The 17187-nt window shown below is 43.5% G+C and overlaps 1 protein-coding gene across 1 annotated transcript in view; it reads right to left on the reverse strand.

Moving 5' to 3' along the window:
- Window positions 1-11265: 11265 nt before the first annotated feature.
- Window positions 11266-17187, reverse strand: part of vax2 (ventral anterior homeobox 2) — a 30401-nt gene continuing 24479 nt past the window's right edge. Inside the window, exon 3 of the mRNA XM_037111013.1 lies at window positions 11266-16045. Coding sequence (XP_036966908.1) covers window positions 15548-16045 — 498 coding nt within the window. The 3' untranslated portion in view covers window positions 11266-15547. The remainder of the gene's footprint in view (window positions 16046-17187) is intronic.

Raw genomic sequence — 17187 nt, forward strand, 5'->3', positions numbered from 1 at the left:
CAAAGGGGACCGGTGCCCTCTCGCAGGCTATGTTACAGGCTGTCACATGAGGCGGACACTCTGGGACGGCCCAGCGTTATCTGCTGTGACAACTCAGATTACTTCCACAGCCTCCCATCTGATCAGCACATCCAATTCAATTAGTGGCAATTAGTCCTGGTCCCCCTCCTCCTCCTCCTCCACCCTCCGCTGCCAACTCCCTCCTCACCCACCCGCTGCGTCTCTCCAAAAAAGCAAAGCTGCAAAGCTTTGAGCAACTCGCTCAACCTGGCAGCCTGGCTGGTGAACAACTTTGGAACGACTTGTAGCTTTCCCCCCTCTTCATCCTCCAATTACCCCCCTACACACACACACACAATGACTCATTCACACATTCATACTCATACTCACTGCCAGAGCACATATTCAAAGTGACACATCAAATAGAAACCACAGTTTTCTGCACATAAACTCCCACAGATCCAATTCAGGAACGGCACAGGGGGATTTACATGAAAAAGAAGTGAGTGTAGAATCACACAAAATTAAAGCAGCCATAATCATTTTTATAATATCAAAGGATGAAATGACTATATGTGATGTGAAGGGTGTCGCTAGTAATGATTTCAAACACATAATTACGAGCTATTTGTAGTTCCTCTTGGCTCTATGGAGCATGTTAGCATCTTTCAGCTTGTTTTGGTTTTCTAGCCAGGCAACTGGTGAACATAGTGGCACTTTTCGAACACTTCCCTTGCTGGTTCACGCATCCAAACCAGGCCCATGTCTGCCAGTAATGATTATGCCTCAAGTGCATATGTTAGCTTGAAGCCTCGTAGGATGGATCACATTATCTAGCAAATGCCACAATGTAAATTTGCAGCTAATGAACCACATGTTTCTCTCTACCGCTGGTGGAGACCAAAAACAGAGCAAAAAGAGAATGAATGTTGGACTTACATTCAACAGGTGACCATAAACTCTACTTCAAACTGCTAATATGCTAATGCTTTCAATCAATTTAATCAATTTCTGCATGTCAGGTCAAAAGATGGGAATATTGTGCTTCCTAATTGATTTTCTTTGCACCTGGCTGGCCAAAAAAAAAACCCTCTCAGTACAGGTTTTAAGTGCACGTTATTTAATTTCTTCCAAAACTTTCATGTTTATCTTGTAACCCTCAGATCGTGATCACTGGTTAAGTAGTTCAATTCACTAAATGCTAAATGCTTTAGAGAATGTGCACGAAAATAGTTTGCACCAGTGCCCTCTGGACTGTGGGACCCCTTTTGTGTGCCGCCTACCCTTGTTTCACCCGCGCTCACCCCTTTCCTCACCCATCCTCACCCCCCCTTACTGTGGGTCCGCGCACACCTGGCCTTCGCAAATTAGGGCCCGGGAAAAAACCAGCGAGCGGAGAGAAAAGCGGGATGCATGGTGGAGCGAGGGGAAGGGAGGGGAGGGGAAGGGGGCGTTTGGTCGACGGGGTCTTTCAGCATTCCGATGGAGCAAAAAGTTAATGACGGCTCTATTGTGTTGTGAGAAAGCTGGCCGGAGGAGAAGTGTTACAGGGAATCACGGCCTGTGCCAGTGAGCAGTGACAAAAGGGGGCCGGCCATACGCTGCATTGAGTTTTTACCATATTTATATCGCTTACATGGTCGCTTTATGTCGCGCTGAAAAAATGCACTCCCTCGTCCTCGCTTCTGCTAACAATGTCAATATATTTGGAGCGGCAAAGCGGCAAATAATGGGAAGACTTTGTTTTCCCTGAGACTAACACAACAAGACGAATGAGTTATTATAAAGGCCTGAATGAGCACTTGGTGTTTTAGACGCCATAAGCGGAAAATCTTTTAATTTCTTGGAGACTTTTTAATCATATCCAATCACTTTCTCGCTCCTTAACTCCCTCTCTTGCCTCCCTCTTCATAAAAGCCGCCCTAACACGCCCGCCTTCCCTGCAGGCCTTAATGCATGCTGACAGCTTCCCTCCGTAATTGGTGATCACACCCAGATGGATGGTTCCTTAATTTGCTGTTCCCAATAAAGCCAGGCAGCTCAAGGGAAAAAGGGGCAGCAGGGGGAGTTGAGCTGTGGTGATGGTGGAGGCGGTGAGGGGGATCCTTGATTTGTTGGTTATAGATACAAGAGCAGTAAACACCCTAGGCTGCGGGCCCGACAGTTTGACCAGGCTTTTGTTCACACGTCCGTTGAAAAGCGGAGAGGGGCCCCCTGCTCTGCCTCGGCCCCCTCCTCCTCCACCCTTCCTCTTCCCAAATAATCCCGTTCTGAGCCCCTGCTCCGTCTCTCTCACTAGCTCCCTCTGTTTTCGGTCTGGCCCGGAAACGCGCTGCATGAGCACTGAAGGATGTGTGAGTGTGTGTGCTTGTGTGTGTGTGTGTGTGTGTGTGTGTGTGTGTGGGCATCAGGGGTTTGAGCCGAGGGCAGGACGAGGAAATGATCTCTTGTGTGCATGTGTCTTTTCCCTTTTCATTGACTAAACGGATTGCTGGAGTCCGGGTGAATGGAGTCTGAATGGAGGCAAAGAACATAGTGAAGTTCCCGAGGTTATAGGTTACGGTTCGTGCAGGAACCTTGGTTCATGTGTGGTCGTTTTGGCTCTATTAGGGAGCACAAGAATAGGGTAATGGACCGGGTCGAGGTGGAGACCCCCTATTACTAATGAGGGCAACCTGCAGTGACCCCCTGGGTGGTGAGGGTCAAGCTGAGTCTGATGGGATGATCCAAGTGAAGGGTCGAAATCAAGATTTGAACACAAGACATGTACCGTTTCAATATGTGACGCCAGCTGCTCTCACTCAATTAAAATACATCTTACTTCGGATCGTCATTTGAAAGCAGACATTATTAAAGGCACAAAACATAAGATCAGAATTCACCAGTTTGTACCATAAATAATCTTTTTTGGGATTAATCCAAATTTGACTAAAATACAACCATATTTGACAAGATGGCATATTTTTCTACATTCAAATCTTAAAAATACTATTTGTCTTTAGATCAACTACTTCTACATTGAAGTACGGAATAATGAATTCATTTTACCCCAAAGAACAGATGGATAGAAATAGATTTTCATTGGAATCACATGATCAGCAAATAATAATATCTCATTCCAATGATGGCTGATAATTCATAACTATATATGTATGGTAAAACCAAGCAAGAAGAGCAAAAGTGTGAAGGATGGATTAATCTGTATGTATGTTTGCTGTAACGTAGCCTAAACTAGAAATGTTAGCATGCCCAGCTAAATTTACCTGTACTACCAACTAATTGCAAGCTTACAACTAAAGCAAAGGGGATACATATTAGAGTTTAAGCTAATGTAAGCGCCTATGTTCGACTCTTTGTTTGGTTTTGGGAAAACACATTCATTGAATTTAGAGAAGACTGCAACCTTTTAGTGCTTGTCCGAGTATGCTAGCATCAACAGGGTTAGCTGCAATACAGACTTACTACCGCCGCACTGCAAAACAAGAACAATGTAGCTCCTTAATTAGGCTTATGTCTCCTCGATTGCCTCGCCTACGATCATGACTTGTGAAAATGCTAACTTTTTGCTTCATGTTAGCCTCCATCTTTTAGCACATTCGCAGTTGTTAGCTATCAAGTTGGTGATTGAAGACTTGACTAGATGCTCTTTCAAAGCAGCTGAAGGTATTAAAACATCTGACAAAGAGAGCTTAGCCAACCTAGCGTCATCAAAGTTTATGTTACTAAATTAGCTTGCTACCGCTGAAATTATTGACCCAAATCAACATGGGTTTTGGGTGGGAAACGCAACCCTTGCACACTGCTAATGCTCATGCTGTTTGAGAATTGGGACGACTACGCCTGAGACTACTTTGACAGTTGATTGCTGCTCCTGGAAAAATCTGCCTAGAAGCATGGATAAAAGTCTCCATAAAGGGCACATTCATATGCTGTGGACACAAAATATAGTCAGAACCACACAAAATGTGGCACAATGACGGGAGCAGATGAAATTCCTGATCAAAGCCAAGAACCGCAATCATTCAAAATGCTTTACAAATGAAGCAACACGAGATCAATATCTGACAAAACAGACAGTGAAAGCACACAGATATACCTAGAAAACTTCATTCATACGAGACAAGTGCCCTCAAGCTTTCAATGAGATACTTAAGACTCCAGTATAGCAACAAATGACTAACATTTAGACATACAAGGACATACACACTTAAGCATTGTCTTACACAAAATCTTAAGTACTGTCTTTGCTCTTTCTTTCTGACTAAATGCTGCAATTTTCACCACAGATTGCACTCTGCTCGTCATCACCTCACCTGTTATTTCTAAAAGCACTCTCTTGTGCCGATGAATGCAAAATAACATATTCCTTCTGAGTTTCTCCGAAAATGCAATTAGCTATTGTCGGTTTTCCTTGAATGCTTCGCCGGTGCGGCGAGTCTCGCAGTGTGTGATGATAATAGAATATAAGAAGCTTTCTGCACAAAACCTTGCATTCATTAGTCGTGGAAGTACTCTGAATTACTTGTGCGGAGTAAAGGTAGAGGATGAAATTGAAAGACGTTATGGGGGATTTAAAAGCAGAGTTCTTCCTGAGGCATTTCACTTCAAGGTTTCTGAACTGTTTGCCGCGGTTAATGGCGAAAAGATCTGTGCTTCAGCGCCTGTGTTCATTGTGCTCCACGAGACAAATGAAGGTGCCATCTTGCGTCCTTGAGGTGCGATCACTTTGTAAAAATCCACTGACCTAATCAAGGTAGATAAGCGCAGGAATGGCCGCTGGACAAAAGCTGCTTTTTAACCGAAGGCCGAAGTCAATCTACAGCTCCGTCCACTGAATCACAGCACAATACAAAACACCTCTGGAATGTTCTTGATGCACTTGTCGCTTGTTTCACATAATATCACAGCGGCGCTGCCTGAATACAGGCCTAACAGTCATAAACACTGAAGAAGAGGTAAAAATGTGGCTTGCTCGGGCGATTGGGTGCACGGGCAAGACAAGAGAGGAGGGAATGCATCCTTGAACCCTGCAAGAACAGAAAAGCGTTAATCGAAGACTTTGGGGTCCTGAAAAGGAGGTAGAGGTAGCAAAAGAGACAACAGCCTCTCCTCCTGTTGCAGCATCGCTCAGGTTTATCGCGCAGAAGGGCAAAACACAACATGTTGTCTTAACTCTTTATTTCTTCAGCTGAGCTCCTTTCGTATGCAGAGGCAATGTTCATTCAGCTCTTTTGAAAGGTTTAGAAATTGAAAATGGGAACAGCGCAATGATGTGTTGTGCATGAGTGACTCACAATGCCGCGAAACACGACTATGATGGGTCATCTGCGATTCTTTGGTCTAAATGCGTGCCTGTCCACATGTTCAACCTTGATTCTGGTGCTTGCAGATGGGAACAAAAAGTATGCTTTTGAAGCATTTTGATCCTGTGTTTGTTAGCACAAAAAAATGAGCAGACCTTCAGCTTGTGTTTTGAAAAATACTTGATGAAAATCCTAATTGAACAGAAGATTCAGACTCTCGTGGTTTGATGTAGAACTGCAACGCACCAACAGCTTACTGTACATATTGTATACTACAGTATAGACACATTCATATGGTGTGATATTCGTTCCTGACCTAGGAAGGTGAAGCCGCTGCAGATTAGGTCTACAGAACAGATCCCCGACAAACCAAAGCTGATGTTTGTTCGCCTAAACTCATAGGACAGCCTTCGATCTATCCACGCCAGCAGACTTGCTGCTTCACTAGGCCAGAGGTGAGAAGCCCTGCAGGAACTTTTCCCCTCTTTGTTGTTAAACAGATAACCATGTATGGGAAGGGATGCTCCCTGAGCTGTAGATATAATCCGAACATTTGGAGAGACTCCAGAGGATTAACGTGAGTCATGGGTGTCTGAGTTTTCGTCATTGCTCTTGAATGTGCGAGCGAGACGAAATTCCACAACACAAATCAATCCAGATTCACTGATACTTTTGAAGGAAAATCGGGACATCTTGTCAGGAAACGAGGGGGAAAACACTGGCTGTACCCCAATTCAGGGTCTGCATCCTTGAAAGGCTGCATTTGAAGGCCAAGTACATCACAACTCTGCACGAAGTCTGTCCCAATTCGAAGGCCTCTCCAAATGCAGCCCACAATGCGGCCTTCTTTTCCCCCTTTTTGGAGGATGCACTGCTGCTATCGTTTGCGGCCTCCCATATCCCAAGACTCTTTGTGTGGCCAAAAAAAGAAGAAAAAAAAAAGGAAATGGCGACATTGTATGATGTAGGTTGTCACTTTAACGGGCCTGGGCGGCATAGATCATGACGTAAGGATAAAACATCTGGTGACGAGACCTAGAAATGCTCCGAAGGCTGGACCGTCCCATTTAGCAACGGTTGACGTGGCCTTCAAAGGTCTCTCCGAAGGACTCGCCTTCGAAGGTCGCAAAGGCCGGGTGCTTGGAAGGATGCAGCCCCTGATTTGGATACAGCCACAGAGAGGGAAAAACACGCAGGAGAAACTGAAGTGTAAGAAGAGACACATGAGGGCATGGTTTCAAAATAAAGGCGGAAATGTAACAATAAAACCCAGGACCATGACAATAGTGTCCTCTATAGAAACAGGCTATAAACCCCATGAACGATTTACCCTTCAATATTTAATACACTGTAAATGTTTAATGCACACATTTCACTGCCTCCCTTAACACGTTATGTCGTGTTCTTCCAAACAAATTAGCACCTCTTTCATCGTCTCATATCCGTCCTTTTTTTTAAAAAAATTCCTTCGCACCATGTTTCCTCTCCCTCTCTCCCTCTCTCCCTTTCTCTCTCTCTCTCTCTCTCTCTCTCGCTCCCTGGAAGGTTTACAGGGTCAGTTTGGTTCTCAGGAATGCAGCTGTGAATCTTTTTCGGCGAGCTTAAGCCCGACTCTTGTGTGAATCGTGTCAAAACAAGCAGACATCACTTAGTCCACGAGAGCTGAGAGAGGCAGGCAGGCTTGGGGCCTCTGGCTGAGCTGTCCGGGCCCTTAAGGTCACCTGGCAATTAACCCCTGACCCCGTCCAGCACGTCCCCGCCCGAATTTCTCAACGCGTCTCTCACTGTCATCTCACACTTCCTCCACGTTTCACACTTTCGCAGGGATGTCTCAGAGTTTCCGGCGCGTATGTGACGACCGTCCTAGACGTTTCGCAGTGCAAAGGAGAGCGTCTGTTCGTTCGGTTTATATTTCTGTTTCGCACTTCGTTTGTAGAGAACTTTGGAGCAAAAGTATGCAAAATCGAAAGTGTCACATGGTTGCTCGACAGCCAAGAAACGTCCGGAACAAAATCCCACTGACTCGTCCATTTTACCTCCTCTCTCATCTCGCTGCCTTCTCCGTCTGCTCAGTCAAACTAATCCAAACCCTCCCTCCCCTCTCCAACCCCCCCGAATACGCCGACCCTTGACCCTGCGCACCTCTTTGAATGTCACATGACCGTGCAGGTGTGGAGGGGTCTCTGCCCCGGCCAGCCCCCCAATTAGTGACCCTAATTAGTGGAGGGGCCCCCCTGCTGGGCTGCTGAGCTGCTTTATAGGAGGAGGTGGGGGGAGAAGGAGAGCAGGAGGGGGGGGGAGGAAAGTTGGGGGCGGCAGGACAGTGATGCATTCCTAAAGGTCTGTGGACCCTCCAGAATCACACACAAACACATACGGTGCCTGTTAAAAGAGAAACCGAGAGTTCATTTGTTGATGCACAACAAACAGCCTCGGAGTGCTGACGTGGAATTGATCCGGCGCTCAGTTACACACAGCGAGAAGAGTGGGAAGCATCATGTTCACATGACACCTCAAGCATACTCTAATTAATACATTCTTCACTTTTGTTTTCAAAGGGAAGACTACTATTGTAATTTTTTGGTTTGTTTGTTTGTTTGATTGGTTGGTTGGTTTTTCATTTCATTTACTCGTTGCATATGCATTTGTTCTTTCCCCCTGTAATTACTTTGATTTGTATTGGTTGTTCTATTTTGTGAGCTACACCAAGGTAAAATGTAATTGCCTTGCGATAATAACTTAATAATAGGAAAGGAATTTGTGAATGTAGTCACAGAGAGAGTCAAATTGATGATCCCATGATCTAATCCTGTGCCCCTGTGGTAAATGTTAATTAACTCTGAAAAAAAAAAAAAATCATAATAATGAGATTTGTCACCGACACCAACATGGCCGCTGCCATACTGACACAGAACTGGTGGGTGTATAGTCTTTCTAACTGCGTTTTATGACAAATTGCAAATAAATCAGGAGTTGAAAAACATCTTTTAAATTGACAAACATCTCATGTATTTCATGAAGAAATTCAAATAGGATGAAAAAAAAATTTTTTTTTGAAACTGCGTTTGACTTTCAGCGAAGAATCCAATTTTAGTTTTTTAATATAGATGTTGCAGTTTTCCACTGGCAGGCCCAACTGTGGCAGCGCTGATATAAATTATAGTGTCGTCGGCATATAATCTAACTGCTCTGCTTTTTGCTATAAACCTGATGCAGTTAATGCGATATAAATGTAACCTACTACTACATATGGGTTTGAATTATATATCGGTACTTTTGAGTCGATGTTATTTGATAATGAGTAATTGTACTGATGATTGCTTTGCATAACGGCTAACGCTAACACTCTGTGGTATGAACTCTAGTAAAGATGGGCAAATCATTTTTCTAATTCAGTTTTATTCTGTTCAATTTTTGTTCACACTGTGTTAGTTTTCCTCATTTTATAATCAAATTTTACTTACAAAGAACCTTCCTATTAGGTTCCTGAGGTATTTCTCTCTCTGTTCTGCTGCACACATTGAGCTAAAGCACAATGTTAAACCTTAAGCTGTTATCCTATTTGTCCATGTTGCCACTGGTGAGATATCACTAATTAAAAGCATCAATAAAATCTCTGTTGCTCCTCGCTGGAAGCTGTTTACCACCACAGCTTCTTCCTCTGCTGCAGGCAGTTCCTCCTGTCCGTCTCCTCCCTGCTCTCCTCCCCACCTCTAAAACAGGCCACCCATCTGGTCTCCATTCTGCTGGTCCTCTCGCCTCTTCCTCGCTCAAATAAAGGTGCCAATCACTATAATTGGCACCCTGCAGGTCAATTGTCCCAGCTTGGAGCAGTGCCCCTCGCTGAAGTCTGGACTAACAGAGGAGAAATACAGTATGCAGTGTGTTACCTTTACAGCTCAGTAAAAAGCTACACGACTTGTTCTTTCTCTGCAGATTATTCCTCATTCGACACATCATTAGTAGAGTTTTGCTAAGAAATCATCAGCGTGTGATTTGACTGACACATTTAAGGTTTGAATCAGTGAGATGAACCATTTTTTTTTTGTCTTTTGAATAATCGCTCAGAAAATCACACAGCCAGTTTCAGCCCAGCTAACATGTAGCATTAACAGGCAAAAGAAAAGTTTTTTTCTGCATTAACGTGTCATTATGAAGTTTAATGACCAAACACTAATGACATCACTAATGACTCCTCACTTTCACTGTCCTAGTCCTTCTTCCACTGGGCACGAAAGCCACAGAAAAGGTTGGCTGGCCATCCAGTCAAACAGGCAGCCTGGCACCACTTCTGTCTGCTTTTAAGTCTCCATTATAGACTAAATGAATAAATAAACTCTTCTTTTGTCCTATGTTGATGGTAACACCTCCTTGGTGGAGGTAATAGAATTTACTTAAAGTGCCAAAAGTAAAAGAAAACATAATACAAAATGTCCTTTTCCAATAATAATAATGATGTATATTGAAAAAAAAAAGCCTAATTATTGATACATTATTGAGTTTAATGAATGAAGTAGATTTATTTCTAGTAACATAGTGGAACAGGAGTGTTAAAAAGCAGAAAATGGAAATGCAAGTACAGCTACCCCAAAATTTTAAAATAGACTTTGTTGCTTCCCACCACAGTTGAGGTAGCACTTTCTGGTGATCCAGGAGCTTTCAGGAAATAGTTTGGACTAGAGGTGGTATGTTTTTAAAGGTACAATTTCATTTAACTACGTCTTTGCATTGTTGTAGATATGTCTACTTAAGTAAGCATGCTAACTTGTTAGCCCCGGCCCGTCCAGGTCCAGAGGTCCTGCCCTAGCAGTGGGAATACCAACTCTTTGGGCACTTCGACCTCACAGTCTGGACCACTATATGCAAGGCTAACTGAGCTAACTTGCTAACGGTCATTAGTTGTTTTTTTTTAATATGACCTCAACAGCCAGCCATTTCTTAGGCACTGCACCTTTACTGATATTTAAAGCATTGTTATTGTTATGCATTCTCCCTGTGCTCTTCTTCATATCCAGTATAATCAGATGAAACGCCACAGTCACAACTCTAAAGTAAAGAACAAAATGATGACTGTGTTGTCCTTTTTGACTCAGAAGTTCCTCTAAAATGAAAATAAAGCCCCAAAGTTGTACCTGACTTTAAATTTTTGGAAGTATTTGGTCAAAACTGGAGATCAATTGCAAGTAAGAGCAGCAGTGGAGCAGAGGCGGCTTCTCATGGCCACGCAGATGGTGTCCAGAGCAGACTCACTTTAGATGAAGTCAATTCAACTTTAATTGTTTAATTCAAGTTTAATAGCTCAGGTTTAAGTTTAAGTTCTTTGAATAGTTTTTCATTGCACTAAATCACTTATTTTTACCATGAAAACATCAGATTTATTTCGTCTTACAAAAAGGCAGAATAGTCTGAGTCACTCCACGTTTTTGTCAAGTATATTCTCATATTTTCATCCAATTAATGCTCCAAGGGCACATCAATTCAGCCTTTGTGCAGAAACCAAAACAGAATGAAAAGTGCAAGGCATTTAAAGAGATTGCCTCGACAGAAAGACTTGAAAAGGTGAAATGTCCACTGCTTTGACAAAGAAGCCAAGGTTTTTAATAAAGGCAGTCCTAAAAACCTTCAGTGTGAATGGAAAGCGATGCAGACGCCAGTCATGTTTGTTGATTTTGTTGACTGATCACAAAGACAAAGTCATAATTTCCCGAATAGTCCTCTGAAAGTAGCTTTTGGACTCATGTTGCGCACATTTTTGTGCCGTTATGAAAGTGGAAATAACTTCTTTTTTTTTTCCTTGATTAAGTCTAAAAAGATTTGAGTTTTCATGGAAATGAAGAGAACAGAAGACAGGAGGCAAATTACATAGACATATATTTATATGCATATGAATAAAAATACATATACATATTGTACAATATCTTGGCCGAGCGTGAAAACAGCTCTGTCAGCCCAGAAACAGAAGTAAGCCTCTTTAAATAAGTGCAAAATGTTAATGAGACAAAGAATTGTAAAGCATATATAAAGTCTTTTTTTCTGAATCTTCCTTCGACATTTTGTTTTTCCTGTTAAAATCACATGGAGCGGACATGGAGATAACTTGTGCAAAGACCCATTTATATATATTCATATATAAATTTATATATATGTACATAGAGTTTGTTCATCATAAGTAGTAGCTGGTGCCATTAGCTTGACATTAAGTAGCTTTTACTGCTCAAAGAAAAGAAGTTATGGCCTATGCGTGGCCTTGGCTGTGCATAAAAGAAAATGTAAAAAAAAAAAAAAAAAAAAACAAGCAGAATCTGTTCTTTTTTTTTTCAAAAATAAAGAAACATTTCAACATGATCTCAAAAAGGACTCTTAAGAAAATCATGATGTGGCTGAGACCGCGGTAGCCTTAACAAGTGCAAGATGTCGCAGATTGCACAAAGCAACGCTCAGCGAGGGAAGTAAAGAAACTGCCTGGAAATATGAAGAAGATAAAGAAAGCAAAGGTGAAGAGCCAAAGAAAATAGAAAGAAAAGGCTTTGTTTGTCTGATGCAAGGCTTTACAAAGCGTCTCTCTGTTGCCTGGAAGAGAAGAGGAATCTCGCTTCGTTCACTCAAGCTCTTCACAATACAGTAACTGCATTTACATTACGAAACACCAACGTACAGTGACAGAATATGGAGCCAGTGTTGCCTCGGAGTGTCGAAGGAAATGTGGAGCGCTGTCTGCTTTTCAAACATCCGGTATTCCTCCGACAAATAACTGAAATTCTGCTCGACTAAAATCGGTCGAACAGCAGTTTTGCGAGCTCAGAAACTTTCAACAGAAATGGAAATATTCCAGCTAAAAGAGGCGGGCAAAGGCAGTGTTGTGCTCACAACACAGCGGGAAAGCAACAAGACCCTGTTGTGAGAAAGGAGGTTGTGAGAGGGTCTTACACAAGAAGCGGGCTTCCTGACCTCTCAGCTCCATCTCTCTGCTCAATATTTGATGCCGCAGAGTGTGAATTATGAATGGTGCTTATAGAAAATAATACAGTGTTCAACAACAGCACAGGTGCACCGTTGCAAAGAGCCATGAGTGGATGACAGAGGTTTCTGCAGCGCCGCCGGGGTCTGAACACAACAACAACAAATCACCCGCAACCAACCGGTTGCTACACGGGTGCAAAAAGGCCTGGTGAGGGAGTTTTTCAGAGGTCAGAACCTCCCGGCGCACTCCGCGGGAAATGTAATCTGCAGCTGGAAACATGTTCGGCTGCTTCAGACGCAACCTGGCCTTTACCCGTGAGCAGCTTTTTTTTTTTTTTCTTTTAAATTGATGTCATGGGAGTGTCCGTTTTTCCCTCTAATAGATGTCGTGTCACCTTCGGCAAAGCGCGAGAGAAAGGAATGGGGAAAACGTCATTACACCTGACAATGAGACGAAACGCAGAAATGAATAGATACACGGGGAAATAAGAGGCGGAAATGAGAGGCGAGATACAAGTTATGAAAAAGGGGTGATAACTCATCTGACACGCGCAAATTGAGGGCAATCTGTGGCAGAATTGCAGGTTCTCGCGGGTGAGTTTTGATTTTGTTTGGGCGGCAGGGAAACCTGAACAAATGGCATCGGGCGGGGGTGGAGAAAAACTGCGACGGCTGATGCTTTTTCTCTCCTCCTTCAGCCTGTCCTGCATAATTTTAACATATGTTTGTCAATCAGCAACCGCAGAGAGATGTCTCAAAGTGAGCATAAAATCAATCAATTAAAGATATAGCTGAAAAAGGGGCCTTAATTTTAAAAAAAAAAAACCTTGTATAAGGATAAACTGACTCTTGGTAACGCTGCTAACATTTGGAGGTTTTTCAGTCTGTTCTCAAGAGCATAAGGAGAGGAAAAACAGGAGGAAGTGACAAAAAAACCTACAAACATAAAGTGCTTTCATTGAGGGGCAAGCAGAGGGGATCTTTTCATTGAAGACAGGCCGAGGTGAAGACCAAAAGGAGGGACTTGGTTTATCAAACAGGGAAGCAAAACACAGATTTAAAGAAAAATAAAGAATATCATTCAAAAGACTAAATTTCACATGTGATGCTGCAACATATTGCATCCTAAGTGTCTGCAAACAGTTAAGTTTCCCTGTGTAAAAATACATCTGTGATTATGAATATGACCTGATGCAACGGTTTCTTTCGTTAAACCATGAAGTGACCAACTTAAAATCGGAAGAGGAATAAAAGTATTTGGGGAGAAAGAGCAGCAGATCATACGGGTGTCAATTTCACATGACCTTTTCAGACCTAGGTACGGCCACAACGTAACGATCAGTTTCGTTATCGATTAATCTGCCAGTTCTGTGCACGATTAATCGAGGCTGTGATGAAAACCAGTGAATTGCCACGTTTTAGAAGCTTGAACCAGATCATGTTTGGTATTTCTGCTTGAGAAATGTCTCAATAAATCAACAAGTGTTAACAGGACTAGTAAAATTATATCACAATGTCATGTTTGCATGGATACGACCTGGAGATTAAAGCGATTTGCGGCAGATTCAGCCCGTCGTGGCTTTACATCGCATTACAGTTTCGTCTAAACTAGGGCTGAAGCGGTTTCATTATCAGTCATTAGCAAATCATTTTTATGACGTCTATTAATTTGTTGTCATATATCATAAAGACAAACGGGAAATTGTAAAGTTTTAAATAGAAAATATTGGGGGTTTTTGCTTTAAAAATGACCTGAAACATGTTTAACCCATTATCAGATGTGTTGCAGACCAAGTTTCCAGTCATTGATTCAACACGTTGTCACGGGTTTTGTAGAAATATATCAAAATTTCCTGCATTTATGGATACGAGCTGATGATTCAGTGATGGGGTACAAGACTCAGCCGAGCCAACGGTCATTTTCATTATCGGTTAACGTTGCAAGTAATTTTCAGTCTGTTCACATACGACAATGAAAAACATAATGTTGTAATGTTCTGGAAGCTGGAAGCAGACAGTGTTTTGTGTTTCCACTTGACTAGAATGACAAACAACGATTAAACAAAACTGTCGCAGAATCATTTTCTAGTCGGTAAATCGATTTGTTGTTGCAGCTCTAGTTCCAAACACACTGAAAAAGAAGACGCGAAACAGAAATTTCCAGATCGACTGAAGTGCGGAACAGCGACTTTCATCTCCGGTCGACTGCTTCAAATCTGCTTCGGTAAATAAAGAAAAAAAAATAGCTCAAAATCTCGGCCAGATGTTGTTTGAAAACTCTTTTTTGAACTCCCTCTTAGAGGTCTACTCAAAGGGAAACTGTGACATGTGTGAACTAAAGGTTGAAAAGTTAATCCCGGTTCAAAAGGTCGCCCCCCCCCCCTCCGTTTGACCTTGACTGGCTTCAGTGATCGGAGGACTCAAGTGCGACACCTCCAAAGCTTAATCCACTGGAGAGCTTTGGCAGCTTTCTCACACAACCATTCCTCTTTTCTTTTTTCTCGTGTTCTTTTATATTAAAAACTAACGGATCTAGATATGTGATTTTTGCACCATTTCGTCCAGATCCTAACCACATTATTATTTCATACACAAACACAACCAAATAAAGAATTTACAAAAAACTACTGCTGGACACCAAACAGACTGATATTAAAATGCTACGATTCTTTTTTTTTTTTTTTCTTTTTTTTTTTTCAGTGTTTCTTCCATATCGTGAAAGCACATTAACTAAAATCAAACATGGCCACTTGTAACGGGAATATGTACCCAAATGTGTACAAACTGCAGTCATTGAAATGTCACTCAGACGCTGATTCGGTCTGAACTATCCATGTCAAGTATTTTTTTTTTTTCCTGAACAGTAAATGAAGGCCTGTATAGAGAGAAAAAAGCACACACACACAAACTCACTGGACAAAAAAGTGAAGAGTCACTTAAAACCACTGCGAAGAGAGTGGCGATAAAAACATCTGTCTGTCAGGGTTCACACAACATACACACACGGCATTTCTGCAAAAATTCACAAGTTTTTTTCTTTCTTTTTTTTTTTTTAACGTGGGAGAGTCTCCGTCACATCACGTCCTTTTCACCATTTGTTGTCAGTGTGCTCGACGGTGCTGTGGCACAAAATGGTGGCGCAAGGGGACCGACCTGGTGTCTACCTTTTTCACATTTCTTACGATCCAGGGTGCTTCGTTTCTCCGTCCGCTCGAGTGTCAAACAGGCGGCCGAGTAGAAAAGCTTGCAAAGTCCCCTGGTGTCCTTAAAGAGGGACATGTCACTTAAGAAACCGTCTTCTTCCCTCCCAGATCCGCCTCCTTCCTGTCCAGCCGCATGTACGGCTCAAAAGCTGAAGAACCGCACCCGTAGGTGGAGGTCAGTTCATGATGAGCGCCCCCCAGCAGCGGCATGGAGAAGCAGAGGGAGTGTGGTGGCGGGACGCCCAGCCGCGGTGAGGGCGGGGTGCCGCCCAGCGAGGGCAGCGACAGCCCGAAAGTCCCCCCTGGTAGGGAGCTGGGAGGGGTGCTGCTGCTGATGCCTGGGGAGGTGGAGGAGCCTCCACTCGGGCTGCTCAGCAGGGAGCCGTTGTGTGCCGGGTGTGGAGGCCCCAGGAGGGAGTTAGGTGGCGGGGCAGGGCCCGACAGGAGGCGGCCCTGCTCCAGGAGGCGCAGGATGTTGCAGGTTGCCAGTGACTCGTTGGTGGAGGAGGAGCGTTTGTCCGAATCCTTGGTGGTGTCCTTCTTCTGTTTGGTCCGGCGGTTTTGGAACCACACCTTCACCTGCAGCGACACAACCAGGAGGAAAGATTCACACGATCAGTTTTTATCTTTAACACACCTGGTCAGTGGTAGAATCAGTCAAATCTGAGAGGAAAGTGGATCCACCCCTGTAGATTCAACATGATGAAGCTCCATACAAACTACAGCTGCTGCCCTTCTGATTGTTTTTTTGCCCCTGCCCCTTAAATATCCTGAGGCTAGGGACCAACGACAACCGTTAGTCAGTCGTAGTGCATCGATTTGTCTTGGGTGAGACTCAAACGGCTTAGGTGGTGCACATAAGGCATATAATGGTAGAGAAGACCATGAAATGAGGTAAACATATGTCCAGGGTGGACTTAGAAGGCGGCAGTACCTCAAAAAAGTAGGATTTTGAGTTCTACTGTGAATCAACTCTAAATATCAGTTATCCGTATAGCTTCTACTACTTACAGCCTTTCAGTTATACACACAGTTTCCTTCGCTTTAATACCGTAACATGTGGAGATCACTCGCTGAAACTTAACATTATCCTGCATCCATATTTGAACGCCCAGAAGTTAAACCGTGTGTGCAGCTGACTTCTTTGTGACCTCCGTTCGAAGCACAATCTGTACTGTAGCACGCTCTGTAAGCTCGCGGTTGCGAGCGGCGAGGGCACGCAACACCTTAGCGGTGAACCGGTCATACACGCATAAATCCGTGCAGGAACAAGCGGTAGATGCTGTAATCCCCCGGCACCAGACACTGGATCAACTCTGTGTTGTTTTTCTCTGCACATTCGATCATGGCTGGTCCCACGCACTTTCGCGTCCTCTCACACTTCGCGGCTCTCACGGGCCGGAGATGCACGTGCGGAGGACGGGCGGGTGATGCCAGAGCAGAGTGGGAATATAAGTGCAGCTAGAAAAATAAACTCCTGTATGTGTGCAAACGTCGAGACGTTAGATTCGGCATACACACATCGAGCTGTTTGCACACAGAGGAAAAAAAATATCAAATCTAGAAACGATCTCTCACATCTGCACCTCTCACGGCAGAGCGTCACCACCCGAGCCATCACGCCACCGGCAGCGCATTGAGAGAAGCTCGCTGAACTCTGCCTGTCCTTGTCCGCCATGGTTAATTGATGCTCCGCAGCGTAGCTTTTAACGTATAGCGTG

Source organism: Acanthopagrus latus, chromosome 10, assembly GCF_904848185.1.
Source record: "Acanthopagrus latus isolate v.2019 chromosome 10, fAcaLat1.1, whole genome shotgun sequence".
NCBI lineage: Eukaryota > Metazoa > Chordata > Actinopteri > Spariformes > Sparidae > Acanthopagrus > Acanthopagrus latus.